Source organism: Solanum verrucosum, unplaced genomic scaffold (genome assembly GCF_900185275.1).
Source record: "Solanum verrucosum unplaced genomic scaffold, falcon-dt-bn FXZP01000261.1, whole genome shotgun sequence".
NCBI lineage: Eukaryota > Viridiplantae > Streptophyta > Magnoliopsida > Solanales > Solanaceae > Solanum > Solanum verrucosum.
Window position 1 is genome coordinate 9043507 of NW_026019969.1, and position 20647 is coordinate 9064153.

At 33.9% G+C, this 20647-nt stretch overlaps 2 protein-coding genes across 2 annotated transcripts; both read left to right on the plus strand.

Annotated features, from left to right (window-relative positions):
- Positions 1 to 1264: 1264 nt before the first annotated feature.
- On the plus strand, positions 1265 to 8985 carry LOC125816551 (embryogenesis-associated protein EMB8-like). The gene is made up of 14 exons (XM_049496166.1): positions 1265 to 1515; positions 1588 to 1677; positions 1795 to 1856; positions 3060 to 3160; positions 3426 to 3515; positions 4455 to 4577; positions 5111 to 5188; positions 5545 to 5630; positions 5769 to 5817; positions 6798 to 6854; positions 6941 to 7071; positions 8008 to 8091; positions 8407 to 8473; positions 8544 to 8985. Exons 1-14 carry the CDS (start codon positions 1265 to 1267, stop codon positions 8952 to 8954), a joined length of 1680 nt encoding a protein of 559 aa, XP_049352123.1. The 3' UTR covers positions 8955 to 8985.
- Positions 8986 to 12197: 3212 nt separating this feature from the next.
- On the plus strand, positions 12198 to 20383 carry LOC125816550 (embryogenesis-associated protein EMB8-like). Its single transcript, XM_049496165.1, has 14 exons — positions 12198 to 12542; positions 13196 to 13285; positions 13528 to 13589; positions 14762 to 14862; positions 15194 to 15283; positions 15709 to 15831; positions 16414 to 16491; positions 16907 to 16992; positions 17176 to 17224; positions 18208 to 18264; positions 18347 to 18477; positions 18868 to 18951; positions 19491 to 19557; positions 19763 to 20383. The coding sequence occupies exons 1-14, from the start codon at positions 12292 to 12294 to the stop codon at positions 20231 to 20233; spliced, it is 1740 nt and encodes a 579-aa protein (XP_049352122.1). The 5' UTR covers positions 12198 to 12291; the 3' UTR covers positions 20234 to 20383.
- The last annotated feature ends 264 nt before the right edge of the window (positions 20384 to 20647 follow it).

Sequence of the window (20647 nt, forward strand, 5' to 3'; positions counted from 1 at the left end):
ACATTATGTCAATTTCTTACCAAATAAACATAATATCTATATTTTAAAACACAAAATTGTGCATTATAGCAAACTATTAATTCAAAATAAATGTTATAGCTACAGTTTAATTTAATTCCAATTCGCAACAAACTTCTTACCATCCGCCTCTCTCCCCTCTCTATGGAATATCGCTCGTCACTCTTCTCTTTTCCAGCCCTCTCTCGCTCGCCTCTCTCACTTTATACAAATATAAGTTTATAATTTGTGTTTGTACAAAGCGAAAGAGACTGTATATACAAATATCAATACATATCTCTCCATCCTATACACTTATAATTATACAAATACAAAATTTTCCCTGCCTAGTTCTTTTTTGTCTTTCTTTCTCCCTCGCTTCATACAAACACAAATTATACATTGTATAATTTGTGTTTGTATAATGCGAGAAAGAGATTTGATATACAAATACAAATGTTTTAACTCGATTCAATTGTATACGGATTCAAATTTTATGTAGATATACAAACACAATCATTGATACATATACATAGTAGTTACATATATACAATTATCTAACCGATATACATATATAATTCACCTCTCTCCACTCTCTGTCCTCTCTCGCTCGCCTCTCTCCCAATCTTGCTCGCCACTCTAGCCTAACATAGAGAACATATACATATACAAGCACAATTTTCATACAAATCGTTGCAAATTTTATACAAATCGCTGCGATTTATACAAATCAAATGCTCTATGACAAACATAATTTGGCTGCGCAAATAACAAAACTGTAGTTATAAAGCGCTAATATGATTTTTATGTTTATTATTCCTCAAATTTATCCTATAATTTATTTATATTACATGCATAATTCAATTTTAATACATATCAAATTTATCATAGATGACAATAAATAAAAAGATATCGCAAAAACCAATAATTATTTATTAAAAAAATATTCATCCAAGTATTTTTTCCATATTTTAAAATTATGATAAAAAAAAATAAAAAAATCTTAAGCCTGGTCCATTCTATATTATCGACGATGGTAGATGGGGTATTTTATTTACCAACAAAAAGCAAATTAAAACTTCCAAATTTCAAATTTGACACGTTGAACAAAATTTTTTTTATAAAAACAGTTCGGCACACCAATGTAATAACTTCGGTTGTCACGTGTAATTGATTCCCAAATTAACTCTGCTAACCAATTTTCTCCATTTCCCCAACCATTCTTGATTCTTGATTTCTTGATTTCTTTCTTCTTTCTGGGATTCCCATGGATTGCATTGCGTTAAGCTCAGAATCCCCATATGTTCTTATGCTTAAAGCTGCTTTCTTGATACCCATTTCTCATTACTTATTGGGATTTCTGTTTTTACTCATTGTATTTCTTTATAATTTCATGGAGATGTACTTCATTCAAGAAATATTCACTGGATTTAGGGGAAAACCTGTCTCTTTGACCTTTAATTCTTGCTGTGACCTTTATCAACAAGTTGTTTCCAAGTGTAAAATTCTTCATGGAAGGTAAAAAATGGAAGAAAAATGAAATCTTGAAAAAAAATGTGATGGTGATTTGTAATCTATTGCGTAATGCAGGTTTTCTTCTACTCCCTGGCTTTGCAGTCCTCATCTTCAGACTATTTTTTTGCAGTTATTTGAAAGAGTACCTGCTTGCAATTATCAAAGGTGATAATTGTGTACGGATTCACGTGTTAATTTTACTCTGCAGTTAGGACTTGAAAATGTTACCTTTTACATAGTGAAGAACTGACTTTTGGTCACTGGTGCATATTTTGCATCCAGACAGATATTAAAAACATCTGATGGTGGGACAATAGCTCTTGATTGGCTACGGAATGTGAATGGTAAAGTACATTTATATGATACAACAATTTTTCATTTTAAAGCTTATAGACCCCTGAATAAAAAGAAAGAAAGAGCTGGAATATATATCAGAATATAGTTTTTGCTAATTTCTTTACAAGATTGAAGGACTTTATGGAGTCGCATGGTAGTTGTGTTGCTTTGTCAATGGAGAACTTCCCAAATATGTTGGCTAACCAGTTCTAAAGGGTTTAAATTTAAGAGAACTTGGCACACACTTCTAGTAGTTCATCTCGAAGATCAAGGATTAGTTAAACAGATTACCCAACTTGACAGTGTATAAGATTAGGACAGATCAATAATTATTTTGTTTTTTCGAGGAGAAAATTTAGGGGAAGAAAGAAGGTTTTAGAAGTAAGACCAAAAATGCTCGAAAAAAGTAGAAATAAAAAGAACCTCTTTTCCACCTTCATCTTTTAGGATGTGGAACCTTTTGAATTCTTAAAATGGCCCATATAATATTGAATTCCTATATTTTGGTGTGTTTGAACGGATAGAAATATAAGGGTGTCTGAAGAAATCAGAGTGGTTCTAAATAGATTCAAATTATTTCTCCGGTTTTCCTCATTATTGGAGCTAATCCCATTATACTATCAAAAAGTGGTTTTCCACGCTTAGGTAACTTGGCTTTCTATGTTTTCTTTTCTCCAGACATCCTTGTGCTTTGATGTAGCTTATTCAAGCACTTTATTAAGCCTGTATCATAAATGACTTCATTGTATTAATTTAATTCTTATATAATGAAATAATATAATAAATGGTTTGATTGACTAATGTCTACTTGTTAGCTTGCTGAAATAGTTATGTTTAAGGGTGGATTTGTTATTTTGTTGTTGGTGTTAGCTCATTGAAGTAGTTATGTTTAAGGGAGGATTTGTTATTTTGTTGTTGGCGTTAGCTCGTTGAAGTAGTTACCTTTAAGGGTGGATTTGTTATTTTATTGTTGGTTGCCTTTTGATACCACTTGATGTTATTCTGATATTTATCTGCTAAATATGCAAGCTACTAGTTGTATAATCATTTGCTTTAAGAAGTACCTATCTTAAGGTACAAGCTTATACTAGACCAAGTGAGTATTTTTGCACAACTAGATGAATGTTCTGGTTCTTGACTATCCCCTATTGTTTTAAATATGCTATCTACAGGAGTAAATTGACACTAATTTCTGCTTTTTAATTTGTTAGTTAAAATACCATCCGTCGAAGGTTTTGATGGAGTTCAGAGTGATGATAAAACTCCCATCATTCTGGTGATTCCTGGCCTAACAAGCGACTCTAATTCTGCTGTAAGCTTTCTTCCACTCCTTTTATATTCCTCTAAAATATTGAGTTTTCGTCTAGTTTTTGTCTCTTTCTCTCGTGGAGAATTTCTTTTTTGTTCTTAAATAGTTCTTTGTTTCCTTGAATATTTATTCCTCTTCCTTCTCTTGTGTAAGCATGTTTCTTCTCTTTTCATCTCTTATCATTCCACTGTATACTAGATTACTGGTATTAGTTGAGCTACGTGCTTTCGGTGTCAATTTTTGCTTTAACTCTCCTTTAATTTAACAGTACATCAAGCATCTTGCTTTCAAAATGGCTAAATCTGGATGGAATGTCGTTGTGAGCAATCATCGGGGTCTCGGGGGAGTGACAATCACTGTGAGTACTCCTTCCTTAAGCAAGGATTTAATCTCTTCCAGTTTAGTTGCTTTTGATAAGAGAAGATATGGTCTACATTTTCTTCAGTTGAACTGCCTTTGAGAGGAGCAATGCTGTGAACTTTCTAATTTTGTGTTGCTGTTGCCTCAGCTTGTTTTTTATCTGAAACTGCCTTATTATTATTTCACAAGCACAAAACCATATTATTAGGTGCGTAGCTGCACAGCATTGAAGAACTATTTTTCCAGCTTCGTGCACCAATTCAATCTTATATGTGCTCGACTTCATGTTAGTAACCTAGAGATACAGATAGTCTGTGCATAAATACATTTGCAGAATCCTGCAAAAGTAATAGGTCATAAGGAATAAATTAAGTGATACATACTTGGCTTAGTATCTCATATCTTGGGTTAAATAGAATATCACAGCAGTAATTTTGTATTCAGATGGGATCATCAGTAAAGTATTGTACTTGCGCCCCTGGTCTAAGTGACACTTATGAATGAAGTTTCCTGTAGGTGGATTTTATACTTTGCTCAAGGAAGATGCTAACTTTTTAGTTGAGCCATCTCTAATGGAATACTATTAGTCCTCTATATGCCCCAGGAGAGTGGTCATTCTTCATGATTCTGTTACTAAATTGCATTTTTTGCAGCATGGCAGAAGCTGTCCCTGAGGAAATTTAAGAAATTGAGAATTCATTGATGTATATGGTGTCTCTCATCTCTTTAGTTTCTTATTGCTCCTCTTGAAATCTCTGTCTTTATTTTTTCTCAATGTAGTATTTATAAAAATTGTGAAAGTTTAGTATTGATTTTAATGCAGTAGTCTACGGTGCATAACTTTGCTAGTAATGTGTTTATTGTGTTAAAAATATACAGTTTAGTATGTACATTATTGACCAATGAAAGTTAAAGATTCATGATATCTTGATGGCAGTCTGATTGCCTCTATAATGCCGGATGGACAGAGGACGCCCGCAAAGTCATTTGCCATCTCCACACCCAATACCCTCAAGCTCCTTTATTTGCTGTCGGCACTAGCATTGGTGCTAATGTTCTGGTACAAAATTACTTACTTTGTTATTGAATATTTTGTTAGCTTTCCAAATATGAGCACAAAATTGTGCTAAATGATATGCTTACCTGAAAACTGAAACTAGATTTGAAAAGATAAGGGAAGAGAGTTATCATAGGTTCTTACAGTAAATATCTTATTGTAGTCAGGATGGTGCATATACACAAGCATATGATAACTGTCTATATGGCTATCATAATACTTTAGTTGTCAGTTCTTCAAAGTTATGTAGTAATTCCCTAGTGTAGAGCAACATTTTGACCGTTACAAAAAAAAAAGTTCCTAATTTAGTATCAAGTTGCATTGAAACAAGATTATTCTCAGTTTACTGGTTGGTCCATCTTCTTTAGTTTGATATGTTACAAACCTTAATCGTGAATGGATGTGTTGAAGATTCAAAGGCTTTAAGTAAATGCTTCTAAATTTTGAGCATCCATTCAGTTCAAGTATATGCAATATAGCAACTGTTCAGGATGAGGCCGAGAACTATATTATTGACAATTATTAATAATTTCCAGGTAAAATATCTTGGTGAGGAAGGAGTTAATACTGCGATTGTTGGGGCAGTTGCAATCTGTTCTCCTTGGGACCTTTTGGTTAGTAACTGAACTAACTAATATGCATGCTTTGACTTTTTGTGAGGTATTGGTGCATTGTCAACTTCTTTGGTTTCATACATTTTATTCTTTATCTGGTATCTACCCGCTAAGTTGCATTCTTTCTTGGGTTAAGGGTTGTTTTGGATGGTATGATCTGTTGGATTATCATGATCCAGAAAGAGTATGTCTAGTCTAAAACAATTCAGTGAAGGTGCTAGATGAAGATATTGATGGCGACAACATAGTTTAATTAAAGTCAAAGTAGTCATTTCTTACTTTGATTCTGTACCACAAGAACCTATGCTCATTTTTCATGACAAGGTTTATCTGTCTTTGCTTCTTCTTCTTTTCAGATTGGTGACAGGTTTATTAAGCGCAGGTTTGCACAGAGATGCTATGACAAAGCTTTAGGAATTGGATTAAAAGTTTATGCCCAGCTGTAAGTAATGGCTTTGTTGTTGTCTGTGATGGCATTAATCCTTAACTCATTCTATGTCAAAACTAGTGTACTTCTATTTGAGTTGGCCTTAATTCGGGTGTCCTAATTCTTTTGTATGGTGAAATCTGAGTTTTGCAGGCATCGGAGTATTTTGCCTCGTCTGACAGATTGGGACAGCATTTCTAAGGTCATTCATTTTCTTATCGATCTCTTTTCAATGCTTTAACTTCTCTGTCAATCACTTAAATCAATCAACCAACTAAGACTCAATCCCAAACTAGTTTTGGGTACATGTATCTTCTATATCCATCCGGCACTTGCGCTGGTTCCATTCATGGGAGAACGTCTTAGCAAATCCGATGTTAGGAGGATTTATAATATTATGACTATTTAACTGATATAGAGAAATGATATTAGGATTATTTATATGCTGTGATCAGCTATGTAGAACTCGCATATGTGGAGTTCCCTAATTAAAACATATTGTGCTCTTCTAATTTTTGAGGTTTGCACCCAAACTATAGGTGTCCCTGTAAAGCAACTTATGGAGACTCTAGGAGATAAAAGAGCATACTGCTGACTTAACATAGAATGGTGTCCGGTTGGTCAGTTGAGCAAATTCTAACAAGTGGAAAGACGTAGAATAATATGCTATAGAAGTGAAAATGTCAAAAGTAAGTAAATATGAAATCTAACTTCTGGTGAAGAAAATGATTATTTAGTGCCAACGAAGTATGATAAAGATCAAATATAAAGTCCGATGGGCATACTTTTATGTATGTGGACACCTATCCATTTTATTTTAGTTTCGGGTGTTCCTCTTGAGATGAGACACCTATTACATAGAATACATGAAAGAAAAATATTAGTAGGGTAAAAGTAACCTTTGATGCTCTTTGAACTTTTAGAACCATTGCAGTATCAAGAAGCTAACTTAACACAGGCGCTCTCTTATAAACAATTAGATATAATATCCTAATCCTAAGTAACTTCAAGGATGCAGTAAAGTCCTCCTTTTCAATGTGTATATTACTACCAACACGTTTCTCTAAGTTCCATGTATAAGAGTTACTAATTTAGTTTATAATTTATGCAACTAATAAATATATGCTCTATCTTTTGTTTATTGCTTATTCCGATGACTTATTTTTTTTGTTTCTCGTGTAGATATGTTGTATCAGAGATTATGACCAACATGTCACTTGTGTTCTTAATGATTTTGAGGTAACACAACTTAACCTCCTTTTTCAATACGTCTGTCCAATGCCTAATTAAATAATCAGCATTTTTTCCGTCCCCTCTCCCCCAAGACTGTTGATACATATTACAGGAAAGTTAGCTGTAGCAGTTATGTAGGAAATGTGAGGGTTCCCCTCCTCTGCATTAGTGCATTGGATGATCCAGTCTGTTCAAGGGAAACAATTCCATGGGATGAATGTCGGTATGTCATCCTTTGTGTTGCAAAGTCTCTACTTTTAGCTTCATTTTAAAATTTCTAGATAGGATCAAAGGTTGGTACCAATGTGAACCAGTGCAATTGAAAGATTATATGGTTGTATGGAAAAGATGTTACTGTATGGTTACTAACTAGGCTTACTACATAGTTCACCCCCTCACCTTGTAGCCAAATCTCGTTCACACACCAGTTTTACAGTAACCTTTTACTCACCAAACGTTTCTCCGAATGTGTTTAATACACACCACTTTCATTTTAAAGCTTTTTTTTTTCTTCTCTTTTTTCACTTCAGTCACTGTTTATAGCTATGTTATAATGGGAGGAATAAGCAGAAAAAATTGAAAATTAATTACAGGTGAAAATTTCATTTCAATCACCATGACTCCATCAATGGCAGCTTCAGATTCTTGATCTTTCCCTAGCAAAGAGAGCTCAAGCTCCAAGATGATGAGGGGAGGGGAGGGGAGTTTTTGACCTAGTTGGAGAAAGGAGGAAGCGGGAAGTGGTAGGGAGAAGGTGTTTATGGCTTCCGGAGGTGAAAAGGAGTAGAAGAAGGTGCATCTTTTACTTTTTGGGGAAAAGTGGAGGAGAGGGAAAGAATTCACTTGCCTCTTTTGTGTGTAAATCATGTGAGTGCCACATAGTAAGTGTGGTTTGTTTAAAACACACTCGGTGAAATTTTGGGTGTGTAAAAAGTTCTTCGTGAAACTGGGGTGTGTAAAAGGATTTGGCTACTTGCTAGGGAGTGTAACTATTTCTCAGTGAAAACACATAATCCACCTAAACCTACTTCAAAGTCATCCTCATATCATCTCTGTATGCTCCTGAGGCCTGAGAATCATAATCATTTTGCTTTAAATACATATCTGTGTGTTCTGCTACTGTAAATATAGATTGCATGACAACATGATTCTCTTTCAGGGCAAACAAAAATGTCGTACTAGCTACCACACAGCATGGGGGACACTTGGGACATCTTGAAGGGTTGACCGGCAAAAGCCTCTGGTAATATATGTTCCTCTCACCACAGATATGGTTTTTGGCATTCTAATTTATTTTACTTTATATTAATTTTAATTAACACTGCATCTCGCTATTATTCAGTCATCTCAATTCTTTTTTAGCATGCAAAAATGGTCTAAAACCAAGGATCCAGAAAAGAAATGAGTTCTCTGTGAGATACACTTTGTGATTAATATGTGTCATAAGTATTCAGATGTATGGCTCGTACCCATTCAAGTTTTGTATTGAAGTGTCTGGTTACTAATTTAGTAGTATGATATCCTTGATGAGAACAAGTTATCATTTCCTCCTTCGCAGGTGGGTTAGGGCCGTTGATGAATTCTTTTGTGCTTTTAACTCCAGCTCATTGATCCGTAGAGAAAAGGTATGCAGATTTGCACACACTAGTTCTAGTTGTAAGCTATCGTTATGTCTTATGGCATTGTATTATGCAGATACAAAATAACACAGTGAATAGTTCTCCACTGAAATCAATTGATGAGGCACCATATGTGAATTTAAGAGAAGACGGTTTAGTGACTGCATTTGGCGAGGAGCCATCAGGTGAATTAGGAAACGAGCAACTGGTCGAAGATGACAAGGTTGGAGATAGCGTTAGAGTTAACAATGGCACAGTGCAACAAGAACCAAATGCAATGACTCAATTTGATCCTGTTCGTTGCCCAAATATTAATGCAATGATGGTTCCTATTAAAAATTGTCTAAATCAGCTTTCTGGGCGAAGTAAGATTTCAATGTGGGTACTTGCATGTGTTGCAATCACAACCACATGGCCAATTCTGGGTTCACTCTTGTTCAAGAGAAAGCTGCGCAACAATTTCTCTTCATCCTCAACGAAAAGATGACGATGTCATGCCTATGTTATATTCATTGTTGTTGTTGTTGATACATTTATCCTACAATCCCTGGGGAAGAGAGGAAAAAGCTGAGATCCAAAGTCGGATTTAGAATTTTAAATATCTCTACGTAAGGAATAAGACCTACCTATTTATTTGGGGCTGCTTTTTATGATGTATAACTATGTATATGCATTGAGATATGTTATTTATATCTTGCAACCGTTCATCTTCCTCAACGAGTTGATTTACTTAGTCAGGCAATGTGAAATCATCCAGCGTCTCTAGCTCATCAACTTTTTGGAATCTGTTCTTGATAATTTTACTTTCTTAATCCATTTTTAGACAAACACAACAAAATAGGGAAAGACAACAATAAGTTGTCAATTTTTTGTCCATCAAATCTGAAATTAAAAATTGTATCGTGTAGAAGAGCCCAAATAAAACGTATTACAATGGTACTACATGGAAGAATTTTGGAACAACAGAAATACAAATTAAATTGAAATATTACCTAAAATGAGGTTTGCGTACACTCTACTGTCTCCGGACCTCACTTGTTTGATTGTACTAGATATGTTTTTCATGTTGTTAATTTGACTTGTGTTAGTGTATAACTAAGTAATAAATATCTTTTGAATAATTCCAATTAAAAACAAAATAGGCTTCAAGTCAAATTGTGGAGAATGTACAGAGCATTCAAATTTCAAAGATTTATGAATAAGATATTTATGAGAAGATTTGTGGAAAATATTGAATGTTAAACTGATTTCAAAATAAGACAGCTTTTCAAATGATTTCGAAAACGAAAGAAAAAAAAGAATAATACAGTTACATTATTTTTGTTCTTACTCATAATGTTCGTCTATTTATATAAAAATGTTTTTTTTTTGAATTGTTGATTTTCTATTTTATAAGTAAATAATTTTTTCAAAGTTTAAAAGAATTTTGAAGCTTCTTATATATTTATCTTTTTTTAATAGAAGTAATTATAGGAAACAAGATGAAAAATAATATAACTACTTTATAGTGCAAAAACTGAATCAACCGATAAATCGAACCGAAAAAGGTGTTATCGGTTTATTGTTATTGGGTTATTGAATTAACGGATTTTTAATGATTTTATAAAAAAAAAATATCGGATTTATCGGTTCGATATTGGTTTTTAATATTAGGTTATTGGGTAAACCGATAACCTATTAAGACTAGTAATTTCTACATTTACTTGTACATAAATATTATATATTAATCTCAAGGCCTTACTAGTTAATGTCTTTATGTTTTAGCCTTCAATTCACACTTTAAAGTGACTTTTAGTTCACAACTTCACATTATACAAAACGTCAAAATCTAAAGTAAGAACCTTATTCATCTTAATTTCTTTTTGTGTTACACTTGTATAGTTTTTCATTACATTATTATGTTATCGCGTCAAATTTATTAGAGAAGTCATATATTTATTATATGTATTTTCTTATTGATTAAATCGAAAATCGAACTGTTAAGGACCAAAATTAATAAATCAAAAAAATCTCTTATTAATTTAACGTATTTAAAAATCAAATACCAATAAACCAAACTGATAATATATAAAATGGAACCGACAGATGCGCACACCACTCTATTGTCAGTTTGTCCCTTCATTATTTTTTGGTAAACCATCTATTGTCAATTTATCACGTGTTAATGTAGAACACTCGAATTTCCCTATTGGCTACTGGCTGAGGTCCACGACCAATCATTTAGGGACCATATGGTGCATGAAATAATATGAGATATTATATAATTAAATCTGAAATAAAATATATATTAAATTAATAAATAATAAAAAATTATTTGACTCATTATGATATTATAAATTACATTTATTTCATATCAATATAATGAAAAATTACATATCATTAATCAAAACTCATATTATTTGACTCTTAAAATATAAATTTATAAAAAATAAAAAAAGCGAAAGGAGTATAAATTATGTATTAAATGTCGTATTAATTTATGTTAGACTTAATAATGATATGCATCTAATTCCAACTCACTTAAAATTGTTTTATTCCATCTTTATAATAAAATATAGGCGGAATGGTCTGATGGACCCTTATACTTGTATGAGTTTGTATTATGGACCCTTCTACTTAATCATTTACCAACTAAACCCCTGAACCCATTGAAATTTAGTATTTTAAACCCTTTTCTCACATGGTGGATAATGCGTATAATACACCTCCTACATGTCAAATTCCACCTCATTTTTACCTGCCACGTAGGAAATAAAATGATAAAATTAAATTAAAGCCCCAAAATTTTATTTGAAAAATCTTTTTCTTTTTTTCCAATTATCTTCCAAATTTCTCTTCTTCCTCCTCTCTCACTCCACAGGATTTCGCTAGTAAAATGCAGTACCAACAAAATCGTCTGTACACCGCGATGTGGTGGTGGAGCTACCACTCAAAGATGGAGAGGGCGACTGCTCCACATTCGATTTGGAAAAAGCAGTGATGGCCCAAACGGCTGCGATACTCGCTCCAAAACCCTAGATCTCACAACTCGTCCAAATTACTCAACCCTCAGATTCTCTTCATTCACTCATCCTCCATGTTTCTTTTTCTTTTTCTTCCCCTCTTTGTAATTTTGGATCAATTTAAAAGTTTTTTATGATTTGTATTCTGACGATTTGCAGAAATTGGAGTTGTTGATAGCTCTAACAATGTTAAGTTCGGAGGAAACGAAATACTTGTTGAAGAATAGAATCGATAAGTCTATTTATTTGTTTGGAGCAATGAAAGAAATTTGTTACTTGTAAAAATTCTTTGTAGAGTAATAAAGACTGAATTTGTTCAAGAAATAATGAATCCTTTGAAGAAGATGAAAGGCAACCTGAAACAATTTAAAAAATGGAGAAAAAATTTGGAGATAAGTAGAAAAGCCTCAAAAAAAAGTTTTTTTATTTGTCCAACAATGGTAAATGAATAAATGGGAAAGAAGATACTCTTAATTAGGTCAAAACTTGACATTTTGATTTTTTTATAAGACTTCACGCTCTTATTTTATGTGTATCACACACATTTTGAACAAAAATGCCACATAGGATGACAGGTCAAAAAAAGGGTTTAAAATATCAAGTTTCAATAGATTTAGGAGTTTAGTTGGTGAAAGGTTAAATAGAAAGATCCAGAATACAAATTCATACAAGTACAAATGCATCAGACCATTTCGCCTAAAATAAATTAATATAATTTCAGCATAATTTAGTCCGCTTGTTCAAGTAGTCTCTCTCTTCTCATCAATCTTTCTTTTTTTTTTCTTTTTTTCAAGAAACCCAACACCCCCTTTTGAGATTGCCATGGATTGCTTTGAGTTAAGCTCAGAATCCCCATATGAGCTTCTGCTTAAAGTTGCTTTCTTGATACCCATTTCTCATTATTTCTTGGGGTCTCTGTTTTTACTATCTGTTTTTCTCTATAATTTCATAGAGATGTACTTCATACAAGAATTATTTACTGGATTTAGGGGAAAGCCTGTTTCTTTGACCTTTAATTCTTGCTGTGACCTCTATCAAGAAGTGGTTTCCAAATGTAAAACTCTTAATGGCAGGTAAAAAACTGATTAAGAAAAATATAATCTTGGTACATTTGAATGCTTTTGGTTCTTGATCATATGTGGAACTTTGGAATAATGTTGATGATGATTTAGGACCATTCAAAAAACCCATTTTATCAGGTGGATTGTTAGTCTAAATCATGTTAATATATATGTTTTTGAGCAATTGTTGTTGTAATCAATTAATTACTCCCTTTCGAGAGTTCATCAGTTTTTCTTTGATTAGATTTTTTTTATGTATTTTGAATTATTAATTATTGTGATTGTATTCCATGGATATGATAGCTATCTAGTGTGATGTTCTTATCTTTGGTGTAGGGTAGAGCAATTTAGTATTTATAGAACTTTTACATAGGCTTTGAATATATGAATTTAATTTTAAAAAACTTAAAGCTTCTGTGTCTGAATTTATGGTCAAAGTGTAGAAGATTGAATCTTGAAATTCCAATTGTGCCACGTAAACAGGGACAAAAGGAGTATATCTTATAAGTAACAAAGAAGTGTTAATTCTAGACAACATACTTTACTGTGTCTTGCAAGTGATAGGATTGTCGTAATCCTGAGTTTTGTACTGAAGTTTGTATGTCATGAGTATACATGGCTTTTTGTTCTTTATTTATTGGAATTTTTCCTATTGTGCATTGCAGGTTTTCGTCTACTCCGTGGCTTTGCAGTCCTCATCTACAGACAGCCTTTTTGCAGTTCTTTGGAAGGGCACCTGCTTGCAGCTACCGAAGGTGACAAATACAGTTAACAGACTTATTTAGTTTCACCTCTGTTTTTTTTTTCTGCTCATACTATGATACTATCAGTTTTGGTCTCCCTTGTATGTTGGGTAAATATTGGCAGACATTTAGCTCACTGCACTTATTGTCGGCAAGGCAGTTATCTTTGAGATTGTAAAAAGATCATATTCACATATCTTAGTTTTCACAGATGAATTGCTACATTTTGGTCACTAATGCATTCTTGTCTACAGACAGATATTTCAATTGTCTGATGGTGGGACAATAGCTTTGGATTGGCTAAGGAACATCGATGGTAAAGTACATTCTAGTCACCGTCATTTCAAGATGGATTATTTCAACTCATAATTTGATTGAATAAGCTTGTATTTTAGAAATCAATATACTTCAAAATAACGAATAAGAATCTGGAATATGTCAATGTACGTGGTTAATTTCTCTACAAGACTGAAGTCTAGTCTTTATGGAGTTCCAGTAGTGAAAGTGTTTACTAGTCATAGAGAACGTTTCCCAACTATGTTGCTTAACCAATTCTAAAGGCTTTATGTTCTAGACAACTTAGACCTTATGAATGGATGCTTTGGACAATTTGAAAGGTGGTCCTCAGTACATATCAACGAGGAATTATTGAAGCAACTTAAAAAAGTGTAAACAAATTGAGTTAAGGAGGACCGAATTATAGTTTTTTTGTTGTTACAGGAGAAAGTTCAGGGAGAGAAAGAAGATGATAGTATGTTTTGCTTTGCCATTTATTTTGTGTAAGAATAGTCAATGAAGGGTGATAACAGTACCATAAAGTAGAATAAAAAGGCTATGGAAGAACCTCTTCCAACTCCATATGTTAGGATGTGGAGAACCCCTTTTGAATTTCTAGAATGAACCAATAAAAGATTGAATTTATATTTTTTTGGGTATGTGATGGAAAGCGGGTGTTTGAAGCTTTATTCTCCCCTTTCTATGAAAATGTGATTTTTTATGCTTAGATGACTTGCGATTTTACTGTGTTTTTCTCAATCATCATTGTGCTTGCTTTTGAGGTGGCTTATTCAATAAATTACTTTGTTGAAGATACAATTAAGTAAATAAAAGTGTGTTCTATCTAACAACTTAAGCTTTTAGATGAGTTGATCACACGCTTTAACAAACTTCATTGTATAAACGAAATTCTGATTTTTTTTTTCCTTTTAAAAAAGAACCATAAATGACTTCCGTTGACTAATAGTTATTTTAGCTTATTGAAATACCTATGTTTAAGGTGGGCTTGGAATATCTAATTGGTTGCATTTTGATAGCACTTGATATCCCTGCTAAATATGCAAAGCTTCTCTCTTGAATCATTTGCTTTAACAAGTACTTGTCTTAAGTTCAAGATCTCACCAGATCAGTTAATTATTGATTCCCTAATGCTTTTATATACTACTTAATGGAGTAAATTTCCACCAATCCTGTTTCTTTTTTATTTGTTAGTTAAAAAGCCATCCATTGAACGTTTTGATGGAGTTCAGAGTGATGATAAAAGTCCCATCGTGCTAGTGATTCCTGGTTTAACAAGTGACTCTGATTCTGCTGTAAGCTTTCGTCCACTCTTCTTCTGCTGCCTTCAAAATTATGATTTTCTTGCTTGTTTAATTTTCTTTCTTTTGGTGAATCAATTTTGGGGCAAACATAATTTCTTCCTCATTCGAGTTTTTATTCTCTTCTGTTCTTTTCTGTTTATAAACATTTTTCTTCCCTTTTCCTCTCAATAGATATTATCAGGCCTTCTAACTTTGACAAAATTGTAGTATTTCAACTTTATACTAGAGTTGATTGAGCTCTATCATATGATTCTTTGAGATTACGTGTTGTTCACTGCAAATATTCGTTTTATTCTTTCTTAAATCTGCTTTAACTTAGCAGTACATAAAGCATCTTGCTTTCAAGATGGCCAAACGTGGATGGAATGTCGTTGTGAGCAATCATCGGGGTCTCGGTGGAGTGTCAGTAACTGTGAGTACTCCATCCTTGAGCAAAAACTTTATCTTTTCCAGTTTAGTTGCTTTTGATAAGAGAAAATGCGATCTATATTTCCGTCAGTTGAATTTTTTGTCAGCTGAGAGATTCAATGAACTTTCCGTTAGTTGCTAGATCACATTTTTCATAACATAGCTAGAAGCTATGGCTGAGAAAATATAGGAAACTGAAAATTTTCTTAGTATCTTATTTGTCCTCTTGAACTCTGAGCCTGTAAATTGTCTCTCTAAACATTAATAAATAAAACTAGAAAATAGCAGAAGTTAAATAGTGAATTTAATGCAGTAGTCTAAGCCTCTAAGGTGCATAACTCTGCTAGTAAAATGTTTATTGTGCTATCATTATATAGTTTGTGGACTATTGAACAATGAAAGCTCAAGATTCATGATATCTGCTGGCAGTCTGATTGCTTTTATAATGCTGGATGGACGGAAGATGCCCGAAGAGTCATTGACCATCTCCACACCCAATACCCTCAGGCTCCTTTATTTACTGTTGGCCTTAGCATTGGTGCTAATGTTCTGGTATGGCATTATATATTTTGTAATTGAATATTCTATTATTTTCCTTATATGACCACAAAATTCTGCAACACTTTTGTACTAAACAATCTTCTTTATGGTTACCTGAAAAGTGAACCTACATTTAAAGATAATGGAAGCAAATTATCATAGCTTTTTGCAGTAAATATTTTCAGAGGTTATTGTCAAAAAGGATCATATACATGAACACACAACAGGTACACAAGCATATGACAACTGTCTCGATGGATTTCATAACATTTAATTTGTCAGTTCTTCATCCTTATATACCAAATCCCTAGTGTATAGAAACATTATTACTGTTACAAAAATTTCTGCAGTAGTACAGAAATTCACATCTAAATAATATATTTTCCGTTTACTAGTTGGTCCATCTGATTTAGTTTGATATGTTACAAACCTTAAGCATTAATCAATGTGCTAATGATTCAATTTCCAATGTTTTTAAGTAAATGGGCATTCTTCTTCTAAATTTTGAGAAGCCAGTGAGATCAGGCATATGCAATATGGCATATGTTCTTAACGAAGCCAATAACTATTTTACTGACAATTACTAATTTCCAGGTAAAATATCTTGGTGAGGAAGGAGCTAATACTGCAATTGTTGGGGCAGCTGCAATATGTTCTCCTTGGGACCTTTTGGTTAGTATCTAGACCAACTAATCTGCATTATCTGACTTTTTTTAAGGTATTGATGTATTGCTAATTTCTTTGGTTTCATACATGTCATTCTTTATCTGGTATATCTTCCCTCTAAATTGGATTCTACTACATATTGTTTGTATGTTGGGTCAAGGGTTATTCTGGATGGTATGATCTGTTGGATTATCATGATCTGGAAAGATTGTCTTGCCTGAAACAATTCTATGAAGATGCTAGATGAAGATAGCGATGGTGGAAGCCTAATTCAACAAAAGTCAAATTAGTCATTTCTTAAGTTTATTCTGTACCTTAAGTACCTGATTTTGTTATTCTGTCCTTTGCTTGGTTGCACAAGAATTCATCCCTGCTTCTCTCTATATATCTGAGTCAAATCCACTTTTCTCTTTCTTTACAGATTTGTGACAGGTATATTAATCGCAGGCTTGTGCAGAGAGTCTATGACAGAGCTCTGGCAATTGGATTAAAAGGTTATGCCAAGCTGTAAGTCCCTGCAGTCTCCTTTATCAGTCTGATATTGTATTTCGTTTGATGGCTTTCCTAGCTGTGATGATGGCACTACTCCTAAGTTAATTCTATGTTCTTTAATACTCTTGGTCGTTTTTTTCAAATTGGCCTTTATCAGATGTCCTAATTCTTTTGTGTGGCAAAATCTGAGTTTTGCAGGCATCAGACAGTAATGTCTCGGTTGGCAGATTGGGAAGGCATTGTTAAGGTCATCTATTTCTCTTAGTCGTCTCTTGTCAGTGATTTATCTTCTACGACAGTCACTTAAATCAATCAATCAACTGAGCAGCAATCCAATGCTAATTGGGCTGGTTATATAAGTCCTCTTTTACCCATTCCACTCTCGGGTTGGTATCATCATGGAACCCTTGCCCATTTAGCACTAAACCCTGGTTCAGATGTAGCATGTGCTTTGTATTCAACTTCAATCTTTAAATGATTTTTGATACTATGACTATCATGCTTGGACCTGCTAAGAAAGACCAACTTATGTGGCGTTTCCTTAATTGAAACTTATTGAGTTGTTGTAATCACCGAGGTTCGAGGTTTCTAGCATGCATGATGCGACCAAACTATAAGTTTTCCTATAAAGGAGCATAGTGCTGACTTAACATAAAATGGTGGGTGTTTTAGTTGGGAAATACAACATGTGTGAATGCATCTGGAATAGTATACTATAAGAAATCTATATGTCGAAAGATAGTAAATGCTATATCTAACGTCTGATAATTTTTTTAATTATCTTAGTGCGAAGGAAGGACGAAATATAATTATGTAAGCCCCAGGGTAGTCGTACCTTCTCATAAATTGATGTCTATCCCTTTTAGTTTAGTTTCGGGTGTTCCTCCTGAGATGAGACCTACTACAGAGAAAACAGGAAATAAAACTAGTATAGAGGACAAGAAACCTTTGATGCTCTTTATTTAAACTTTTAGCACCATTGCAGTATCAAGAAGCTTGTGAAACACAGGTGCCCTCAGATAAACGGTTATATATAATATCCTTATCCTAAATTTAACTTCAAGGATGTGGTCAAGTCCACTTTTTTGACACCTACTATGGCACATCTGATTCATTTTTTAAGAGTTAATATAGTTGATAATATATGCAACTAACTTACTAACAAGTAGATGATCTATCTTTTTCTGTATTGCTTATCCTGATTGCATTTTTTCTTTGTTTCTCTTGCAGGCACGTTCTGTAAGAGATTTTGACCACAGTTCTACTCGTGTTCTTGCTGATCTTGAGGTAACACAAATCTGCCTCCTTTTTCAGTACATCTGTTCGATTGCTAATTAGTCAGCATTTATTTCCATCCCCTCTCCCCAAGACTGTTGATACATATTACAGGAAAGCTAGCTGTACCAGTTATATAGGAAATGTGATGGTTCCTCTCCTTTGCGTTAGTGCCTTGGATGATCCAGTTTGTACAAGGGAAGCAATTCCATGGGATGAATGTCGGTATGTCATCTTGTGTGTTGCACGGTCTCTCCTTTTAGCTTTAGTCGAATTGCCAGATAGGACAGAACGCTACTATGTGAATTAATAGAGTTGCAAGATTATATGTTTGTTTGGAGAAAGGATATAATTGTATAGTTATCAAGTAAGACATGAAATAATAATTTAATTTGTCAGCCTGGCGCCAAACATAATGGAAACTAAGGCGTTTGTGCAAGAAACCTTACCTTATCTATTGCTGGTTGAGGCTTGCTTATATCGACCTGTTGTTAGTTCAAAGTCATTCGCATGTCATCTTTGTATGCCCCTGATTGTTTTCTCTTTTTTTTTTTTTTTTTTATGTGTGTGTTGTGTGCCTTTAAATATTGTATGATTAACATAATTCTCTTCCAGGGCAAACAAAAATATTGTACTAGCTACCACGCGCCATGGAGGACACTTGGGATATTTTGAAGGGATGACTGCAAAAAGCCTCTGGTAATTTGCCTTACATTCATCAGATATGGTTTTTGGCATTGTAATTTATTTTCTTTTTCTCTTTGTTAAATTAATGCATCTTGTCATTATTCAACCATCTAGTTCTTTACCTCTTTTAGCATGCGAAAATGCTCCAAAACGTAAAGATAAAAAAAAAAAGACTGAGTTCTCTGTGAGTATAGACTTTGGGGTTGTAGGAGATCTAAATTAGAGAATTCAATAATATGTAGTATTCAGATGTATTACTTGTCCGTTCTAATTCTCTATTAAAGTGTGATGCCTACTTAGTAGCATGAGCTATGGCAACAGTACTTGGTGAGAACAAGTTTATGATGAAAAACCTGAGTTCTCCTATCCGTGACTACAGACTTAGGGGTTGTTGGAGATCTCAATTAGAGAATTCAGTAATACGTATAAGTATTCAGATGTATTACTTTCCCTTTCGAGTTTTCTATTAAAGTGTGATGACTACTTAGTGGCATTAGCTATGTTAACAATACTTAATGAGAACAAGTTTATGATGTGCTCCTTATGTGTAGGTGGGTTAGGGCTGTTGATGAATTTCTTTGTGCTTTGAACTCCAGCTCATTGATCCATAGCAAAAAGGTATGCAAATTTGTACACTCACCTTGAAACTGCTCATACTCTATAAAGATCAGCGCACATACTTCGTTAATTAGCTATGCTGATTGATAGCTCTATTTGTTAGTTATTATGAAGCCCCCGGACAAACAATGGTGAATTCTTGTATATCAGAATGAGATTTGATGTTAAGAGTGATTGGGAGTCTTTATGTCATTGTATTATGCAGGTTACTACAGTGCATAGTTCCCTGGAAACATCCATTGATCCACCATATGTGAATATTAGAGAAGACGGATTGGTGACTGCATTTAGCAATGATCCATCAGGTGAAGTAGGAAGTCAGCAGAATGAGCAGCCGGTCAAAGATGACAAGGCTGGAGATAGGATTAGAGGTGTCAATGGTGCGATGCAGCTAGAAACAAATGCAACAACTCAGTTTGATCCGAGAAGTGAGAGCACCAGGTTGGAAGATGCTGGTTCGAGAGGACCTGCAAAAATGCTGGTGACTCCTGAACCAGATTTTGATGCAGTGATTGTTCCTGTTAAAAGATGTTTAAATCAGCTTTCTCGGCGTAGTAAGATTTCAATGTGGGTACTTGCATATATTGCTATCATAACCACTTGGCCAATTCTTGGTTCAGCTTCACCAATGTTCTTCAAGAAAAAGCTGCGGAACATCTTCTCACTGAAAAGATGACGATGCCATGCATGTAGCAGTGGCAAGCTCTATTCATTAGTACTATTTAAGATACATTTATGTACAATTGCTGGGGAAGAGGGAAATGTGGCTGTACTGTTTCTTATAACTTCAAAATGATCATATAATAACAGCCACTTGTTAAAAAGATTTTCATTGTTGCCTGATTATTTCACGTCTGCTAGACAAAACCGCCTCTGTACCTATAGGTAGAGGTAAGGTTTGCCTATACTCTACCCTCTCCAGACCTCCTTTGAGAGATTACGTTGGATATGTAGTTGCTGAACAAGATCCATAACATTCTTGGAAAACAATTTGGCCAAGTGGTTAAGTCATGCATTTGTTGATCATACATATTCCAGCAGGTTATTTTAGTCTACACCAATTTCCCAATGCATGAGGTATTGGATCTCC